This window comes from Pempheris klunzingeri, chromosome 21 (genome assembly GCF_042242105.1).
Source record: "Pempheris klunzingeri isolate RE-2024b chromosome 21, fPemKlu1.hap1, whole genome shotgun sequence".
In the NCBI taxonomy this organism is placed as follows: Eukaryota; Metazoa; Chordata; class Actinopteri; order Acropomatiformes; family Pempheridae; genus Pempheris; species Pempheris klunzingeri.
The window spans coordinates 22,336,533-22,357,085 of record NC_092032.1 but is presented as its reverse complement, the minus strand read 5'-3'; the positions used below and the strand labels follow the sequence as shown (position 1 = coordinate 22,357,085).

General features: G+C 44.8%; 1 protein-coding gene across 2 annotated transcripts; it reads left to right on the top strand.

Moving 5' to 3' along the window:
- Positions 1 to 22: 22 nt before the first annotated feature.
- arhgap28 (Rho GTPase activating protein 28) lies at positions 23 to 20,517 on the top strand. 2 transcript variants are annotated; one of them, XM_070852965.1, is made up of 15 exons: positions 23 to 68; positions 3,263 to 3,450; positions 3,523 to 3,743; positions 3,878 to 3,989; positions 4,454 to 4,788; positions 5,110 to 5,272; positions 5,607 to 5,698; positions 7,215 to 7,292; positions 7,410 to 7,563; positions 7,970 to 8,052; positions 13,455 to 13,670; positions 13,744 to 13,860; positions 14,034 to 14,161; positions 14,277 to 14,317; positions 20,236 to 20,517. In XM_070852965.1, exons 2-15 carry the CDS (start codon positions 3,267 to 3,269, stop codon positions 20,316 to 20,318), a joined length of 2,007 nt encoding a protein of 668 aa, XP_070709066.1. In that variant the 5' UTR covers positions 23 to 68; positions 3,263 to 3,266; the 3' UTR covers positions 20,319 to 20,517. The 2 variants fall into 2 exon arrangements, 1 of the variants encoding a protein (XP_070709066.1); XR_011585870.1 differs by lacking the exon at positions 20,236 to 20,517 and having other exon boundaries at positions 13,744 to 13,876.
- The last annotated feature ends 36 nt before the right edge of the window (positions 20,518 to 20,553 follow it).

The following is a 20,553-nucleotide window of genomic DNA, read 5'->3' as shown; positions in this document are numbered from 1 at the left end:
CTCTCTCTTTGAACCTCCCCCCCTCCCTCCTGACTCCACTCAGATGACAGCAGCCGGGCTGATCGGAGGTGAGTCTGACTCTTCCTCTCATGTCTCTGTTGATAGCGTGTTGATAGCGTGTTGATAGCGTGTTGATAGCGTGTTGATAGCGTGACCATATGATGGTGATAATGTGTTGCTCTGATTGGCTGAGCTGATGCTAGTGATGAGGGGAAAATGTCTGAGTCTGTTTTCCTCATCTGGATTCAACATGAGGCTTCGACACCACAATAGGTTTGACAACAAGTGGACTCAGGGGGACTCTGGTGGACTCAAGTGGACTCTGGTGGACTTAAGTGGACTCGGGGACTCTGGTGGACTCAAGTGGACTCAGGGGGACTCTGGTGGACTCAAGTGGACTCTGGGGGGCTCTGGTGGACTCAGGGGGACTCTGGTGGACTCTGGGGGACTCTGGGCGACTCAGGGGGGCTCTGGTGGACTCAGGGGGACTCTGGTGGACTCCGGTGGACTCAGGGGGGCTCTGGTGGACTAAGGGGGACTCTGGTGGACTCCGGTGGACTCAGGGGGGCTCTGGTGGACTCCGGGGGACTCTGGGCGACTCAGGGGGGCGTTAGGCGACTCAGTAGGACTCAGGGGGACTCAGGTGGACTCTGGGCAACTCTAGTGGACTCTGGGGGACTAGATCCAGACCCACACCAGGTCTAGACGTGCTCCTCTGACCTGGACCCATTCTGGTCTGGTTTGGTTTCATTACTGAACCGACTGAACCGCCCTGTCCAGACCAGGTCAGATTTGGTTTTCAGAGGATTGAAGGTCTCTGCAGGAGGAATAACCAGCTCAGGTTACTGTCTGAGGACCTGAGTGAAAACACTTACTGCTGACGCTCTGATTGGCCAACACTGTCCATTTCCTCCTAATGGACACACAGGAGCAGCTAGCATTAGCCTGCGCACCCCACTCTGTTCTCCCCAGGGAACCAAAGCCATTAGACCAAAGTTCCCCCCCAACACACACACACACACACACACACACACACGCGCACACACACAGACGCGCACACACACACACACACACAGACACGCACACACACAGACACACACACACAGACGCGCGCACACACACACACACACACACACACACACACACAGACGCGCACACACACAGACGCGCACACACGCACACACACACAGACGCACGCACACACACACACACACACACACACACAGACACACACAGACACACACACAGACAGACACACACAGACACACACAGATGCGCACACACACACACACACACAGACACACACACACACACAGACACACACACACACAGACGCACACAGACACACACAGACGCACACACACAGACACACACACACACACACACAGACGCACACACACAGACACACACACACACACAGACGCACACACACACAGACACACACACAGACGCACACACACACACACACACAGACACACACACACACAGACGCACACGCAGACGCACGCACACACAGACACACACACACACAGACACACACAGACACACACACACACACAGACGCACACACACGACACACTCACAGACACACACACACACAGACACAGACACACACACACACAGACGCACACACACGACACACACACACACACACACACAGACACACACAGACACACACAGACACACACACACACACACACACACACACACAGACAGACACACACAGACACAGACACACTCACAGACACACACACACACACACACAGACACAGATGCACACACACACGACACACTCACAGACACACACACACAGACGCACACACAGACACACACACACACACACACAGACGCACGCACACACAGACACACACACACACAGACACAGACACACACAGACACACACACAGACAGACACACACAGACACACACAGATGCGCACACACACACACACACACAGACACACACACACACACAGACACACACACACACAGACGCACACAGACACACACAGACGCACACACACAGACACACACACACACACACACAGACGCACACACACAGACACACACACACACACAGACGCACACACACACAGACACACACACAGACGCACACACACACACACACACAGACACACACACACACAGACGCACACGCAGACGCACGCACACACAGACACACACACACACAGACACACACAGACACACACACACACACAGACGCACACACACGACACACTCACAGACACACACACACACAGACACAGACACACACACACACAGACGCACACACACGACACACACACACACACACACACAGACACACACAGACACACACAGACACACACACACACACACACACACACACACAGACAGACACACACAGACACAGACACACTCACAGACACACACACACACACACACAGACACAGATGCACACACACACGACACACTCACAGACACACACACACAGACGCACACACAGACACACACACACACACACACAGACGCACGCACACACAGACACACACACACACAGACACACACACAGACACAGACACACTCACAGACACACACACACACACACACACAGACACACACACAGACACACACACAGACACACACACACACAGACACACACACACTCACAGACACACACACAGACACACACACACACAGACACACACACACACACAGACACACTCACAGACACACACACAGACACACACACACACAGACACACACACACAGACACACAGACACACAGACACATACACAGACACACTCACAGACACACACACACACACACAGACGCAGACACACACACACACAGACACACACACACAGACACACACACACACAGACACACAGACACATACACACACACACACAGACACACAGACACATACACAGACACACACACACACACAGACAGACACACACAGACACACACACAGACAGACACACACACAGACACACACACGGACAGACAGACACACACACACACAGACAGACACACACACACACACACACACACACACTGATCAATACCATGGAGGAGGCCGACTTCCTTTCACACACACATCATCAATATTTAATCTCAGCCTTGTCCTTCCAACAACCACCAGATCCTGGTCCACGTCCTGGTCCAGGTTTTTCAGTCTGGGTCGGTCTCTGATCTGAAGTTTTACCAAACTGGACTGAGTCTTTCTCTGTCTGACGCTCTGATTGGCCGACAGGACGTGTTTCCTCTGTCTTTGCAGGACGATGTCGTCTTCACCGACCACCTCCCTCGCCCTTTCCCCTGCCCCCCCTCCACCCCTGCACGCACTGACCTCTGACCCCTGCCACATTACCATGGAGACCTACTGGAGAGAAGTGCAGAGCATCGAGGAGGAGAAGGAGGGAGAGGAGGAGGGAGAGGAGGAGGAGGAGAGGAAGAGCATGGACGGTAAGTCAAAGTGACAGCAGAGTGAGATATCATCCCTCTGTCTGACGTCTACCCGTCCTTGTTCACCTGCAGAGGTGGAACTGGAGGAGGCGTGGCTGACGGAGGCGGGGCTGTCCTCCCTGGTGACGTGCTCTTCATCAGAGGAAGTGTCGCCGCCGCCGGCCGAGGCGCTGCTGTCCACGCTGACACAGCAACAAGCCGCCACGGTGAGGAAGAGGCTGGACAACTATAACCAGACGCTGAAGACAAGGAACAGGCAGCCAATCAGAGACGTCCGGGACATCTTCACCGAGGTGGGAACGTTCAGAATGTAACATCTCACCTGAGGAGGCTGAGAAATGAATTCTGGGAAATGTAGGAGCACTGAAATAGGCATGAAACATATCTCAGCATCTTCTCTCTCTCTCTCACACACACACTGTTCCAGACTGATGACGACTCAGCAGAAAGATGCCCCTCCCCCCCCTCTCATCACGCTGAGTCACTGCCGAGTCACTACCACGCCACGACTAAAACCATCCGCCGAAACACTCACAGAGGTACCTGTCTGTCCGCTCACCCGTCTGTCTGCTCATGGATGAAAAGACCTACCCAGCACAGTCCTGTAGGGATCTCTAGGGATCCTTTAGGTGGTTCTATTGATCCTTTAGGATGTTCTAGTGATCCTGTAGGAGGTTCTATTGATCCTTTAGGATGTTCTAGTGATCCTTTAGGAGGTTCTAGTGATCATTTAGGAGGTTCTAGTGATCCTTTAGGTGGTTCTAGTGATCCTTTAGGAGGTTCTAGTGATCATTTAGGTGGTTCTAGTGATCCTTTAGGAGGTTCTAGTGATCATTTAGGTGGTTCTAGTGATCCTTTAGGTGGTTCTATTGATTCTTTAGGAGGTTGTAGTGATCCTTTAGGTGGTTCTATTGATCCTTTAGGAGGTTCTAGTGATCCTTTAGGTGGTTCTCATGATTTTTTGTGTTCTGGGACATAACCAGCTGATTGTCTCTGTTTCCAGTTCGTCCAACAGTTCCTACGTTTCTGTTTGAGGGTCAATTACCTGAACACCCGTCACCCCCCCCGCACACACACTCTGACACACACACACACTCTGACACATACACACACTCTGACACACACACACACTCTGACACATACACACACTCTGACACACACACACACTCTGACACATACACACACTCTGACACACTCCCCTCCCTGCCTGTCAGTCAGTGGAGAGAAGCTGGTTGGCTGCTGCGGGACTCTCCGTACTCAGAGGGCGTGGCCAACCATAAACGGGCCGGGGCTTGTTGGGACTGCATGTGTTTCCATGGAGACGACGGTGAGCTGCCGGTGAGTCTGACCTCTGACCTCCTGCTGATTACTTACATCATTATCCTCTGTCCTACTTTTGGACGATAAGCTTTGGAACTACAGATCCCATAATGCCTTTGGGGCATATAAACAGGAAGTGTTATGTTGCCATGGAGGTTTTTCTTTTGTTGTTGTATATTTTTTTAAAGAACACATTCGTCCTGACAGCAGCATCGAAGATGGCCGACTGACAGTAACATTAGCTTGACATCACAGCGTCTGCTTAAGCTACATTAGCCATTAGCGTAGCTTTCAAATTAAATCTGTCATTAGTCATTGTGCGTGTTTGTGTGTGTGTAGTTCGTCGCGGTCTCACCCTCTCAGGGTATCACCTCAGCAGACGACCTGTCGTCATGTGATCTCACCCGCCTCGGCTTCATCTCTCACATTGAGCTCTCCACCTTCCTGCTCACTCTGGGCGTCCAAACCAAACGCACCCGCCCACCTCGCTGCAGGACTCGGGGTGAGTTTAAACCAATGAGATGCCAGATAGAGGAGGCAGCTGATTACAGTTACAGAATGAGGTCATCATTAAAAACTGAAATGATTCAGGGGGGATGATTCACAGATTCAGTTAAACCATTTAAACCAGTGATTTTACTGGTCATCTGACAGCTGCTGTGACATCATAGCACACATTGCACGCGTGTACATGAACCTACGGTCATACATGACCGTACACATAGTGAAAATACTGTACGCTCATTAATGACCCAGAACCAACAAATCAACACTAAAACATACAACATGAGAAAAGTGTGTAAACCTGTCTGTCTGCCTGCCTGTCTGCCTCTCAGACAGTGGTGTGTTCGGTGTTCCTCTGACTTCACTGTTGGAGAACGACAGGAAGAAGTCTCCTGACATCAAAGTTCCTGTCGTCGTCCAGAAGGTAAAGAATCTGTCTCTCTCTGTCTGTCTGTCTAACTGACTGTCTGACAGTCTGTCTGTAACAAGTGTTCTCTCAGACTATTTCCAGAAAGAGCAGCTCAGACCGAACTCTTCAATTCAGAGACTCAAACATCAGATAGCAGCATCAGATATTATATTAGGAAGGAAGAACTCCCCTTTAACGGGAAGAACGCCCCTTTAACAGGAAGAACTCCCCTTTAACGGGAAGAAGGCCCCTTTAACAGGAAGAAACTACCTAACTAAGTAGGGGCTGGTCCCAGGCCTGAGCCAGCCCTAAACTATAGGCTTCATCACTAAGGATTGTAGAGTAGATGTACAGAGGGTGTCTGCCCCCCAAACCCAGACTGGAAGGAGGTTCCACATTGTCTGTACGTCTGTCTAACTGTCTGACTTGGTTAGCAGTTAGCATGGAGCTCTTTCATTGCTATGCAGACGACACCCAGCTCTACCTTTCCACCAAACCCACCTCCTCCCTACCTCCCACCTCCCTCTGTGACTGCCTGCAAGAAATCAACTCCTGGTTCTCCTCCAACTTTCTCAAACTCAACAGTGACAAAACCGAGGTTCTCCTCATTGGTACCAAATCCACCAAATCTCACAAAAGCTAACAGTTTCACTTTCACCATCGCCAACTCCTCTGTCTCCCCCTCCCCTCAAGTAAAAAATCTGGGTGTCGTCCTTGACGGCACTCTGTCTTTTCAAACCCACATCAATAATGTCACCCGGTCAGCATACTTCCACCTATGCAACATTAATCGCCTCCGTCCTTCCCTCACCCCCACCAGCACCGCCATCCTGGTCCACTCTCTGGTCACCTCCCGTCTGGATTATTGCAACTCACTTCTCTCTGGTCTCCCCCTCAAGTCCCTCCATAAACTGCAACTGGTTCAGAATGCTGCAGCCCGGATCATCACCAGGACCCCTTCTATCAGTCACATCACCCCTGTTCTCCAACAGCTTCACTGGCTCCCAGTCACATACCGCATTTCATATAAAATCCTCCTCCTAACCTTCAAAGCCCTCCATAACCTCGCCCCTCCGTACCTGACTGAACTCCTCCACATAAACACACCCAGCCGGACTCTCAGATCATCATCCTCCATCAACCTCACCATCCCTCCTGCCCGTATGACCACCATGGGGTCCAGAGCCTTCAGCCGCTCTGCCCCCCGCCTCTGGAACTCCCTCCCACCGGACATCAGGAACATCAATACTTTGACCATCTTCAAATCTCACCTCAAAACCCACCTGTTTAAACAAGCCTACTCACTGTAACATCACTCTGCAGATCTCCCACCCCTTGGTTTTTTTAAATTTTTTGACTTTTTAACTTGCTTTTTCACTGTTTGTTTTTAACTGTGTGTTGTACGGTGTCCTTGAGTGCCTTGAAAGGCGCCTATAAATAAAATGTATTATTATTATTATTAACAGTTGTCCTCTCATAGGCAGCTCCTGTCATGACATCACTTCCTGACACACACTATCTGTGTGTGTAGTTGTTGTGTATTTTAGAGCAGACCGGTCTGCAGACTGAAGGGATTCTCAGAGTACCAGGATCAGCTGCTAGACTGAAGGTAACACACACACACACACACAGATGATCTGACAACATTTTTCTGTGTGATCAGAAGAACGTACGAGTGAACACCTGTCTACCTGTCTGTCTCGCCTGTCTCTCTCTCTGTCTGTAGTACCTGCGTAGAGAGTTAGACAGATGCTGTGGAGGCTTCGACTGGTCTGCAGTGAGACAGGTGGATGCTGCAGGTCTGCTGAAGCTTTTCGTCAGAGAGCTGCCAACACCTCTGCTGACGCACACACACCTGTCCACCTACCGCGCACTGCTGGGTATACACACACACACACACACACCGTAATGACTGACGTCGTGGGGGCCCACTCCGTGTCCTCATTAGTCAGACCGGTCCCCACAGTGTGAAGGGACTGGACACAGATTATTGGGGTCATCGACCTCCAGCTGAGCCATAATTATATTCATCAAATAGACAAATCAATTACAGACCACCTCAGTGGTCTGGTGGTCCAGTGCTCAGGTGTGTCAGGTGTATTTACTGAGTCCAACCCCTGAACATCTTTTTGTTGATTCATCTCTGGAGCTCCAATTGAGGGTCAGTCCTGCGGTTCAAACCTAAATACAAGATTGAGCGGCCGTGATTTGTGTCCTCTCCCTGAAGACTGCAGCCTGACGTAGTGTATGATGAGGGTGGTGTTTTTACCTGGACTGTCTCTGCAGGTATCTCCTCTGTGGTCCATCAGGTCCAGGCCCTGCAGCTGCTCACGCTGCTGCTCCCTGAAGCCAACAGAGACACCCTCAGAGTAAATTTACACTCTCCCCTAACCCTAGTCTGAAGCCTAATCCAAACCCTAGTCCTAACTCCAGTCCCATCCCTAGTTCTGACCCTAGTCCTAACTCTTGTCCTGATTTAAGTCCTGTCTGTAGTCCTAACCCTAGTCCTCTCCCTAGTACTAACCCTAGTCCTGTCCCTAGTGCTAACTCTACTCCCGTTCCTAGTTATGACCGTAGTCCTGTCCCTAGTCCTGACCCTAATCCAATCAATCAATCAATCTTTATTTATACAGCGCCAAATCACAACAGCGTTATCTCAGGACGCTTTACATGAAGAGCAGGTCTAAACCAAACTCTTTAATTAGAGAGAGACCAACGATTCAGGAATTCAAAATTAAGGATTCAAGAATTCCCACATGAGCAGCATCAGATATTATATTAAGCAACAGTGGAGGAAGAACTCCCCTTTAACAGGAAGAAACCTTGAACAGACCCAGGATCAATGTGGGCAGCTTCTATAGGGGTCCATGTTGGGTGGAGGTTGGACAGAGAGAGAGAGAGAGAGAGAGAGAGAGAGACCGACAACACAAACAGCAACCAATGTACTAACAGTGACTATAGCACTAACAATAGGAATGTGACTAACAGATTAGCAGTATGATATTATTGAAAAACATGGCCGACGATCCGCAGCAGTGATTCATGAAGCAGAGAACCACATCAGCAGGACCAGGACCAGGACCAGGATCCACAGGAACCAGAGAGATGAGAAAGCACAGAAAGGCTCCGGGGAAGATAGCAAGTTAGAGGCAGACATTTGACTGACATGAGACATAACGATGGAGAGGAAGAGGAGGAGAGAGAATAGAGGAGCCCAGTGCATCATGGGAGTCCCCCGGCAGTCTAAGCCTATAACAGCATAACTAGGGGCTGGTCTAAGGCCTGATCCAGCCCTTAAATATATGCTTTGTCAAAAAGGAAGGTTTTTAGTCTACTCTTAAATGTAGAGAGGGTGTCTGCCCCCCGAACCCAGACTGGAAGGAGGTTCCACAGGAGAGGAGCCTGATAGCTGAAAGCTCTGGCTCCATCACTACTTTAGAGGACTTTAGGAACCACCAGTAGGCCTGCAGTCTGGGAGCACAGTGCTCTAGTGGGGTAGTACGGTACTATGAGCTCTTTAAGAGATGATGGAGCCTGAACATTAAGAGCTTTGGAGGTGAGGAGAAGGATTTTAAACTCTTTCTCTTTCTCCAGGATCTTGGAGAGAAAGGGAAGGTTGGATGAAGGTCTATAGTTAGCTAACACACCTGAATCAAGAGTAGGCTTTTTCAGGAGAGGTTTAATTACTGCTACTTTAAAGGACTGCGGTACATAGCCTGTTAGTAAAGACTGATTTGTCATATCCAGTAAGGACGTGTTAATTAGGGGCAGGACCTCTTTAAGGAGTCCAGTAGGAATGGGGTCTAGGAGACATGTTGACGATCTAGATGAGGAGATTATTGAGGTCAATTCAGCAAGATCAATAGGAGAAAAACAGTCCAGTACACATCAGGTGTAACAGCTGTTTCTATGGTTCCTAGGTTTGAAGTTGGATCAGACCCTGTTGAATCAGACCCTGTTGAATCAGACCCTGTTGGATCAGACCCTGTTGAATCAGACCCTGTTGAGGGCAGGAGGTGCTGAATTTTGTCCCTAATAGTTAGAATTTTATCATTAAAGAAGCTCATGAAGTCGTTACTGCTGAGCTCCAAGGGAACACAAGGATCAATAGAGTTCTGGCTCCTTGTCAGCCTAGCTATTGTGCTAAAAAGAAATCTAGGGTTGCTTTTATTTTCTTCTATTAATGAGGAGTAGTAGGCGGCTCTGGCATTACAGAGGGCCTTTCTATAGGTTTTAAGACTATCTTGCCAGATTAAACAGGATTCTTCCACTTTGGTGGCCCGCCATGTCCTTTCTAGCCTTCGTGAGTGTTGCTTAAGCTCACGTGTCTGGGAGTTATACCAGGGAGCTTGTCTCTTTTCTTTAATTCTCTTCTTTTTTAGAGGGGCAATAGAGTCTAGTGCCATTCGCAGTGAACCTGCAGCACTATTGACCAGATAATCAATTTGGGAGGGGCTCAGATTAACATGGGGGTCATCCACAGCACAGGGACACACTGGCTGAAATACTGAAGGAATCACCTCCTTAAATTTGGCAACAGCACTATCAGATAAGGATCTAGTGAGGACCTCTCTGTCATATAGAGCATAGTCCAGTAGGAAGAAATCAAATGTTATCAGGTAATGGTCTGATAAAATAGAGTTATGTGGGAAGACTGTTAACTGTTCAGTTTCAACACCATCAGCCAAAACAAGGTCAAGAGTGTGGTTGAAACATTGGGTTGGTTCATTTACACTCTGGGAGAAGCCAATTGAGTCCAGTAGTGAGACAAAAGCAGTGCTGAGACTATCATTATCATTATCCACATGAATATTAAAGTCACCTACTATAATCACTTTGTCCACACTGAGGACTAAATCTGATAGAAACTCTGAGAACTCAGTTAAGAATTCAGAGTCTGGACCAGGAGGGCGGTACACTGTGACAACCAACACTGGTTTTAGAGAACAAAGAGTAAGACTTTCAAAGGAGTTATAATTGAGTTTGGGTCTAGGTTGGACTGTTAAACTAGAGTTAAAGATTGCTACAACTCCGCCTCCTCGTCCAGAATCTCTGGGAATGTGAGTATTAGTATGACTGGGAGGAGTGGCCTCATTAAGGCTAACATACTCCTCAGGACGTAGCCAGGTTTCAGTCAGACACAATAAATCAATATGATGGTCAGATATCAGATCATTTACTAAAACAGCTTTGGATGGCAGAGATCTGATGTTTAAAAGTCCACATTTCACTCTCCTGTCCTGTTTCATAGTGCCAGTGGTATTAACTCTGATTAAATGTTGATGCTGAACTCCTCTCCTGTTGGACTTAATAGATCTAAATGGTCTGAGTGGTCGGGGGACAGACACAGTCTCTATAGGATGTTGGGTGGGTGACTGTTCTAATGGAGGAGCAGAGAAGTGTGTAAGACTGCAGCTCTGCCTCCTGGTCTCGACTCTGGATTGTCAGGTTTTAGGACTAATAAACTTCTCCATATTTCTAGATAAGAGCGCAGCTCCGTCCAAAGTGGGATGGATGCCGTCTCTTCTAATGAGACCAGGTTTTCCCCAGAAAGACTGCCAATTGTCTACGAAGCCCAAATTGTTAGCTGGGCACCACCTCGACAGCCAGCGGTTAAATGATGACATGCGGCTGTACATGTCATCACTGGTCAGATTGGGGGGGGACCAGAGTCCACATTAATTTTGGTGACCTCCGATTGGCGTAATCTGGTGTCATTAACGCCGACGTGAATTACAATCTTACCAAATCTACGTTTAGCCTTCTCCAGCAGCTTTAAATTTGACTCTATGTCGCCCGCTCTGGCCCCCGGGATGCACTTCACTATGTTCGCTGGTGCCGCTAGCTTCACGTTCCTGACTATGGAGCTTCCAATGACCACAGTCCGGTTCTCAGCGGGTGTGTCGCTGAGTGGGGAGAATCGGTTGGAGACCTGAAGGTGGTGGTGCACCGTGGGCTTCTCCTTTGGGCTATGTTTCCTCCGGACAGTCACCCAGCCGCCCTGGTTTCCCAGCTGCGTGGGAACCGCCGGGGGAGTAGGAGCTAAGCTAGGTCGCCCCGCACCGGCTACTGGGGGCTGGCTAGCTACAGCTACAGACTTATGCTCCATGGTGCGGAACCGTGTCTCCAACTCACTGAGCCTCCAGTACAGTGAATAAACTACATTTATTACAGGTGCCAGTTTCAGTAAAGGAGGCCGAGGAAGAACTAAACATGTGGCACACTGAGCAGGAGACTGAGAGGGAGAGAGAGAAGCCATTATAGAGGTTTTAGCTTTTTAAGCTAGCTAGTGATTTAGATATAAAGCTACAGAAATAGTGAGATAATCACCACAAGGAAATGAGACCTATGTGTGCAGGTTTTAAATTTAAATGTACAGCTGGTGGTTAGGACAGTAAAGCGTGAAAATAGATCCAGTGCAGAATAAGGAATGTGAGACGCTGTTGATAGCGCAGTACACAGAAACTCCTGTCGTATCTTCTCTGATGATGATGATGTGCAGTTAATGAAAGGAAACTTCCGCTGACAACGACTTAGTGAATAAAATAGGTTTATTGCAAAAAGGTCAGTTGTCTAACAGGCACCATGGAAGCCTGGGAAGACGTTCAGCCAATTGTAGGAACAGACAGCGTAACCCTCGACCAAATCTGCAGTGTCTCTGTCCCCGTCTTCCTCGAGCCACCTCTCTGGTCACTTCTTTATCCCCTTTTGACCATCCATTCCAACATCTGGTTTTCATCCATATAACAGTTTTGTTCTTTGTTTTATGGGTAAAAGGATATATTAGAAGGACACCATCCCCCAGTATCTAGTGAGGGGGAGCAAAGGTCAGATCTCCCCTGCCTAGGTCAATCAGTTCCCAGTCGGTCTGTCTCCAGATAATCGATCACAGATCAGAAACATAGAAACAATGGCCAATACTACATCATATGCCCTAAAGGCACATACCAAACACCACATACATAGTTATACTCACTACAGGCACATATCAGACACTACACTCCGATAGCCGGAAATGAGGCTTACCGTAGCAGGAACTGCAGTCAATCCAGTCCCCAGTTCTGTCCCTAGTCCTGACCCTAGTCCTGTCCCTAGCCCTGACCCTAGTCCTGACTTTTGTCCTAAGCCGAGTTCTGTCCCTGTCCCTAACTCTACTCCCATTCCTAGTTATGACCATAGTCCTGTCAATAGTCTTGTCCCTAGCCCAAACTCTAGTTCTGTCCCTAGTTCTGACCTAGTTCTAACTCTTCTCCCATTCCTAGTTCTGACCATAGTCCTGTCCCTAGTCCTGACCCTAGTCCAGTCCTCAGTTCTGTCCCTAGTCCTGACCTTAGTCCTGTCCCTAGTCCTGTCCCTGGTCCTGACCTAGCCATGACTTTAGTCCTATCTCTAGTTCTGTCCCTATTCCTGACCCTAGTCCTGACCCCAGTCTTGTCTCTAGTTCTTTCCCTATTCCTGACCCTAGTCCTGACCCCAGTCTTGTCCCTAGTTCTGTCCCTATTCCTGACCCTAGTCCTGACCCCAGTCTTGTCCCTAGTTCTGTCCCTATTCCTGACCCTAGTCCTGACCCCAGTCTTGTCCCTAGTTCTGTCCCTAGTTTTGACCCTAGTTCTGTCACTAGTCCTGATGCCTTTCTTCTTCTTGTTCCACCTTAAATGTTTCTGTCTCCTCTCTCCACCTTGAATTTCTATCATATTCGACTTTTGTTTTGTTTTGATGGTGGTGGTTTTTGTGGTAACAGATAAACTGTGATCTGTCTCCGTGGTAACAGGCCCTGCTGGTCTTTCTGCGTAAGGTGGTCTCTCATCGGGACGAGAACCGGATGTCTCTGTGGAATGTTTCCATGGTGATGGCACCCAACCTGTTCATCTGCCCTCACCATGGCAACAAGCGCTCTGTTGCCAAGCAACGGGAGGAGATGGAGGAAGCGGTGGGCGGAGCTCACCTGGTCCGGCTGATGATCACACACCAGGACCTACTGTGGACGGTGAGTCGACTCTGTGTCTCTGCACCGGTGACCTCACTGGTCTGTATGTGACATCACATGTTTTGTGTGGTAGGTCCCCAGCTTCCTGTTGGCTCAGCTGAGACGGATGAACCAGGCGTCCAATCAGAAGCAGCTTGGTCTGAACAAGACGAGGAGACGACTGCTGAGGAGGAAGGATGACAGGAACCAGGTGAAACAGAGACCAGGTGTGACCAGGTCTATCTAACAGTCAGCAGTACATTTCGGTGGAGGGGGACACTCCCTGGCCTACATTACCCAGCAGCCCCCGCTCTCTAAGCCTCCTATTCTCCTTTGATTGCTAACCTCAGTCACCTGACCATCACCTGTCTGTCCTCTGTGTAGATCACAGAGCTGTGTGAAGGTGTGATCAGAGTTTACGCCCCCCTGAACACCAAGGTTTCCATGGCGATACAACTTGACGGACAGACGAGAGCCAGAGACGTCACGGCCCGCTTTGAGTGTGAAAACAGGTAACACACACACACATGAACAGTGACACACACACACTCTGTTACGGATCTTTAATCTAATCTCTGGTTGTCCTTGCTCTCTCTCTCTCTGTCTGTGTGGATGTCTCTCGACCAGTCGTCCTGTTCAGCAGTTGTATGAAGTTGGAGGAAACATCAGTGAGTCTGATTATAACATCACGTTAACATGTGATCATCGTACAGTTGCACTGAAAATTATTCAACCCTCATTGCAAATGACGTGTTTTGGCAAATTTTACAAACTTTTAGCCGAGTTCAAAGAACAACTCAGTCAAGAACAAGTAATATAACTCAGCATAACTAATATTACACAAGGTTTCTCCACATTCAACACAATCTGCCACTTTTAACGAGTCACACAGACAACAGCCTCCAGCTCTCTGCTGTTCTGGGCTTTTTGATCGGTAGCATCAGGTGACACCTGATTAACAAATGAATGCACATGAGGGATTCTATTCAGGGGGTTGAATCATTTTGAGACGGCAGTGAAAAGTGCCATTTTATGCTGAAGTTGAAGAAACCACCTGGAATATTGTGGTGTTGAGTTGTTCATTGCACTCAGCTGAATTCATTTGCAATGGAAGTTGAATCATTTTGTTTGTTAACCCTCATGCATCATTATGGACATTTTCATCTGGCCATCATTTTGGCTGTGTTAGTGCATATGGCACAATTTTTTGTAAGAAAGTCTCTCTTGACAAATTTTGGAATTCAAATTTTAATTTTTCTAATAGACCCCTCTGAAGTCATTAAGGACAAAAATGTCCACTTCCAAAAAACGGCTCTAAAAACTTTACAGATTAATATTTTTTCTGCATAAATCTCTTAAACAACTTCAGCCCTGCTCAAAACTACCAAACATTCAATCATTTTCAGGATTATAACCCTTCAAATGCCAGTTTGATTACTTGATGTCACTGTTGTTTTTCATGAAAAAAAACACAAAAATTAGTTATTTTCCGGGGCATTTTTTTAATCAGTCTTGGATATGTCAAAGATCAGCCAAAATATTGACTTTGATGCATTATTAGTTTTTGTGTAGCACCAGATTTAAAATGTACTACCCTCTGAAGTCATTGGAGGACAAAAATGTCCCATTGAGTCCCATTAAAACCACATTTTTTAATTGTACAGAAATTACAAAATATAATCCTGCATTCTGTAATATTAGGGTTTCATTTTTGAGAAAAACTGTCAAATTTGTCATTTTTACTGTTCACCACAAAAATCAGCCATTTCCACGTTATAGGCCTGTGTATAAAATGCTTTTCATTTCTTGGTGATAAAACATCTGTAAAATTACTGCAGTAATATTATTTCCACTTTTCCACTAAAATAATTTTTAAATCATCATCAGATTTATCAATACATATTTATTTTACATACTTCCACAATTCTGTGAACAACGATCAACATTAAAAATCAAATTGAACATTCAAAACAGATGTTCTGAATTCGTATGTTACAGAAAATCAGAAGATGGATCTACAAGTGATGTAAACAAACATTTGAACTTTTAGTATGTGTGTGTGTGTGTGTGTGTGCCTGCATGCACGCTCGCATGTGGAGGTTCCACAGAGATGCAGACAAGCGCCTCTTCATCTTGCTCCTTGGTTGTCACAGGAATGAAATGACCAGACAGCCAAGCTGCAAACAGTTTGACTCCAACCAGGAGCATGACCTCACTGACCGTAGTTTTTCACCTGTTTGAAGTGCAGTAAGAGAACGCCCATGTTTTTATTGACTTGAATCTGTCGACTTCAAAGACACATGAAACAGCAAACACACACTCACACACACACATTCTTAAAATAGTGTACTAAGCTCAATAACACAAGCACAAAAACTGGCCTATAATGTGGAAATGGCTGATTTTTGTGGTTTTAAAGGGACTTAAGAGGGTAGTACATTTTAAATCTGGTGCTACACAAAAACTAATAATGCATCAAAGTCAATATTTTGGCTGATCTTTGACATATCCAAGACTGATTAAATCAGTCAAATCAATCAATCAACCAATCAACCAATCAACCTTTATCTATCCAGCACCAGTTCATAAGTGTTCTCAATCAACCAATCAATCGATCTTTATCTATACAGCACCAGTTCATAAGTGTGATTATCATAAGACTGATTAAACAAATGCCCCCGCTCCCCAACATTTATTTTATGGAAAATAACTCATTTTTGTGTTTTTTTTCATGAAAAACAACAGTGACATCAAGTAATCAAACTGGCATTTGAAGGGTTATAATCCTGAAAATGATTGAATGTTTGGTAGTTTTGAGCAGGGCTGAAGTTGTTTAAGAGATTTATGCAGAAAAAATATTAATCTGTAAAGTTTTTAAAGCCGTTTTTTGGAAGTGGACATTTTTGTCCTTAATGACTTCAGAGGGTAGTAAATTAAACTGATGCCTGAGGGTTAACTGTTCAAACATTATGTGAACATCATGTGAACATATGAACACCATTTACATTCATATATTATATGAACATGATGTAAAATTTGAACACCACCTAAACAACATATGAACATCACATAAACACATAAACATCAAGTAAACATGTAAACATTATGTTAGCAACATGCTAGCATCTTGTGAACTCCATGTAAAGAGGAGGTGAATCATGGAAACATCATGTGAACACCATGGAAACATAATTTGAACACCATGGAAACATCATGTGAACACCATGTTAACATCATATGAACATGATGTAAACGTGAATATCATGTAAACATCATGCCAATATCATGTGATCATGTAAACAGCATGTAAATATCGTGTTAACATCATATGAACATCAGGTGAACATCATGTAAAAACCATGTAAATTAAATAGACTTTATCGATCCCCCATAGGGGGAAATTCACATCATGTAAACTTCATGTGGACTATGTGAACAACATGTAAATATGTAATATCATATAAACACCATGTGAACAACATGTAGATGTGTAATATCATATAAACACCATGTGAACAACATGTAAATGTGTAATTTCATATAAACACCATGTGAACATGTAAATATTGTGTAAATATCATGTGAACATCATGTAAACACAATCAATCAATCTATCTAGCGCCAGTTCATAAAAGCATTATCTCATTTAAGAGAGTAAACATCATGTTATCTTTATGTAAACAGCATGTGAACATCATATAGACAGGTTAACACAATGTAAACATCATGTTATCTTTATGTAAACAGCATGTGAACATCATATAGACATGTTAACACAATGTAAACATCATGTTATCACAATGTAAACACCATGTAAACATGTGAACACTGAACATCATGGAAACGTCATGTGGACATCATGTAAAGATCAATCAATCAATCTTTATCTATACAGCACCAGTTCATAAGTGTTCTCAATCAACTAATCAATCGATCTTTATCTATACAGCACCAGTTCATAAGTGTTCTCAATCAATCAATCTTTATCTATACAGCACCAGTTCATAAGTGTTCTCAATCAACTAATCAATCGATCTTTATCTATACAGCACCAGTTCATAAGTGTTCTCAATCAATCAACCTTTATCTATACAGCACCAGTTCATAACAGTGTTCTCTCAGACTGTTTCCATAAAGAGCAGCTCAGAACAAACTCTTTCATTCAGAGACCAAAGATTCAGGAATTCAACAGGAAGGATTCAAGAATCCCTACAGAGCAGCATCATGTAAATATCTTGTAAATATGTAAATATGTGAACATCATGTGAACATCATGTAAATATCACATGCACGTCATGTAAACATGTAAACGTCATGTAAACCTGTAAACATCATGTAAACATCATGTGATCATGTGAACATCATGTAAATATGTAAATATCATGTGAACATCATCTGAACGTCATGTGAACATCATGTAAATATGTAAATATCATGTGAACATCATCTGAATGTCATGTGAACATCATGTAAATTCAAGTCAATTCAATTCAATTTCTTTGTATAGCCCAATGTCACAACAGAGTGTCTCACAGTGCTTTACAAAGTTCACTGAAATAAACAAGAAGTGTAAGCGAACAAACAATCTAACAAAGAGTCCAGCAGTCGATGAGGCCGATGGATCAGTCCGATGGATCAGTCCGATGGATCAGTCCGATGGATCATATCATGTGCACGTCATGTAAACATGTAAACGTCATGTGAACATCATGTAATCATGTGAACATCATGTAAACATCATGTAATCATGTGAACATCATGTTACATCATGTAAACATCATGTGAACATCATGTAAACATCATGTAAACATGTAAACATCATGTGAACATCATGTGAACATCATGTAAACATGTGAACATCATGTAAACATGTGAACATCATGTAAACATCATGTGAACATCATGTAAACATGTGAACATCATGTAATCATGTGAACATCATGTGAACATTATGTGAACATCATGTAAACATCATGTGAACATCATGTGAACATCATGTGAACATCATGTAATCATGCGAACATCATGTAAACATGTGAACATCATGTAATCATGTGAACATCATGTAAACATCATGTAAACATCATGCGAACATCATGTAATCATGTGAACATCATGTGAACATCATGTAAACATCATGTGAACATCATGTGAACATCATGTAAACATGTGAACATCATGTAAACGTGAACATCATGTGAACATCATGTAAACATGTGAACATCATGTAATCATGTGAACATCATGTAAACATCATGTGAACATCATGTGAACATGTGAACATCATGTAATCATGTGAACATCATGTAAACATCATGTGAACATCATGTAAACATCATGTGAACATCATGTGAACATCATGTAAACATGTGAACATCATGTAAACGTGAACATCATGTGAACATCATGTAAACATGTGAACATCATGTAATCATGTGAACATCATGTAAACATCATGTGAACATCATGTGAACATGTGAACATCATGTAATCATGTGAACATCATGTAAACATCATGTGAACATCATGTAAACATGTGAACATCATGTAATCATGTGAACATCATGTAAACATCATGTGAACATCATGTAAACATCATGTTACATCATGTAAACATCATGTGAACATCATGTGAACATCATGTAAACATGTGAACATCATGTAAACATGTGAACATCATGTGAACATCATGTAAACATGTGAACATCATGTAATCATGTGAACATCATGTAAACATCATGTGAACATCATGTGAACATGTGAACATCATGTAATCATGTGAACATCATGTAAACATCATGTGAACATCATGTAAACATGTGAACATCATGTAATCATGTGATCATGTAAACATCATGTGAACATCATGTAAACATCATGTTACATCATGTAAACATCATGTGAACATCATGTAAACATCATGTGAACATCATGTGAACATCATGTGAACATCATGTAAACATGTGAACATCATGTGAACATCATGTAAACATGTGAACATCATGTAATCATGTGAACATCATGTAAACATCATGTGAACATCATGTGAACATCATGTGAACATCATGTAAACATGTGAACATCATGTAATCATGTGAACATCATGTAATCATGTGAACATCATGTAAACATCATGTGAACATCATGTAAACATGTGATCATGTAATCATGTGAACATCATGTAAACATCATGTGAACATCATGTAATCATGTGAACATCATGTAAACATCATGTGAACATCATGTAAACATGTGAACATCATGTAAACATGTGAACATCATGTGAACATCATGTGAACATCATGTAATCATGTGAACATCATGTAATCATGTGAACATCATGTAAATATCATGTGAACATCATGTAAACATGTGAACATCATGTAATCTTGTGAACATCATGTAAACATCATGTGAACATCATGTAATCATGTGAACATCATGTTACATCATGTAAACATGTTACATCATGTGAACATCATGTAAACATTATGTGAACATCATGTAACATGTAGATCATGTGAATAACATGTGAACACCACAAGCATCATGTGAATGTCTCTCTCGCCTTTTGTCTCTCTCTCAGCTGAGCGCCGTCTCCACCCGGACTGCGTGCTACTGGACGTTTACAGAGTGAATCCTCACTGTGATTGGCTGATCAAACCCTGAAAGGCTCCTCCCTGGAGACATCGCTGACGTCACAGCTGATCAGCATCCAGCCAACACGTTTATGGAACACGAGACTGAGTCAGAACCACTTTTGTGGTCCGTGGTGGTTTAAACTGGATCCGTCCTGTGTTAAGATCAAACCTTGATAAAATGTTGATGTGAACTGTGGAGCTGTTTGTCTGTGTCCACTCCTGTAGTTCAGCAGGTGATCAATAAAGTGACATACAGTAGACGT

Bases quoted from the DNA above. Each gene is read 5' to 3' on its own strand.
- arhgap28 (XM_070852965.1), top strand. From the start codon at position 3,267: ATGTCGTCTTCACCGACCACCTCCCTCGCCCTTTCCCCTGCCCCCCCT. The intron at 3,990-4,453 runs GTACCTGTCTGT...CTCTGTTTCCAG, and splicing joins CCGCCGAAACACTCACAGAG to TTCGTCCAACAGTTCCTACG. The intron at 7,564-7,969 runs GTATACACACAC...CTGTCTCTGCAG, and splicing joins CACCTACCGCGCACTGCTGG to GTATCTCCTCTGTGGTCCAT.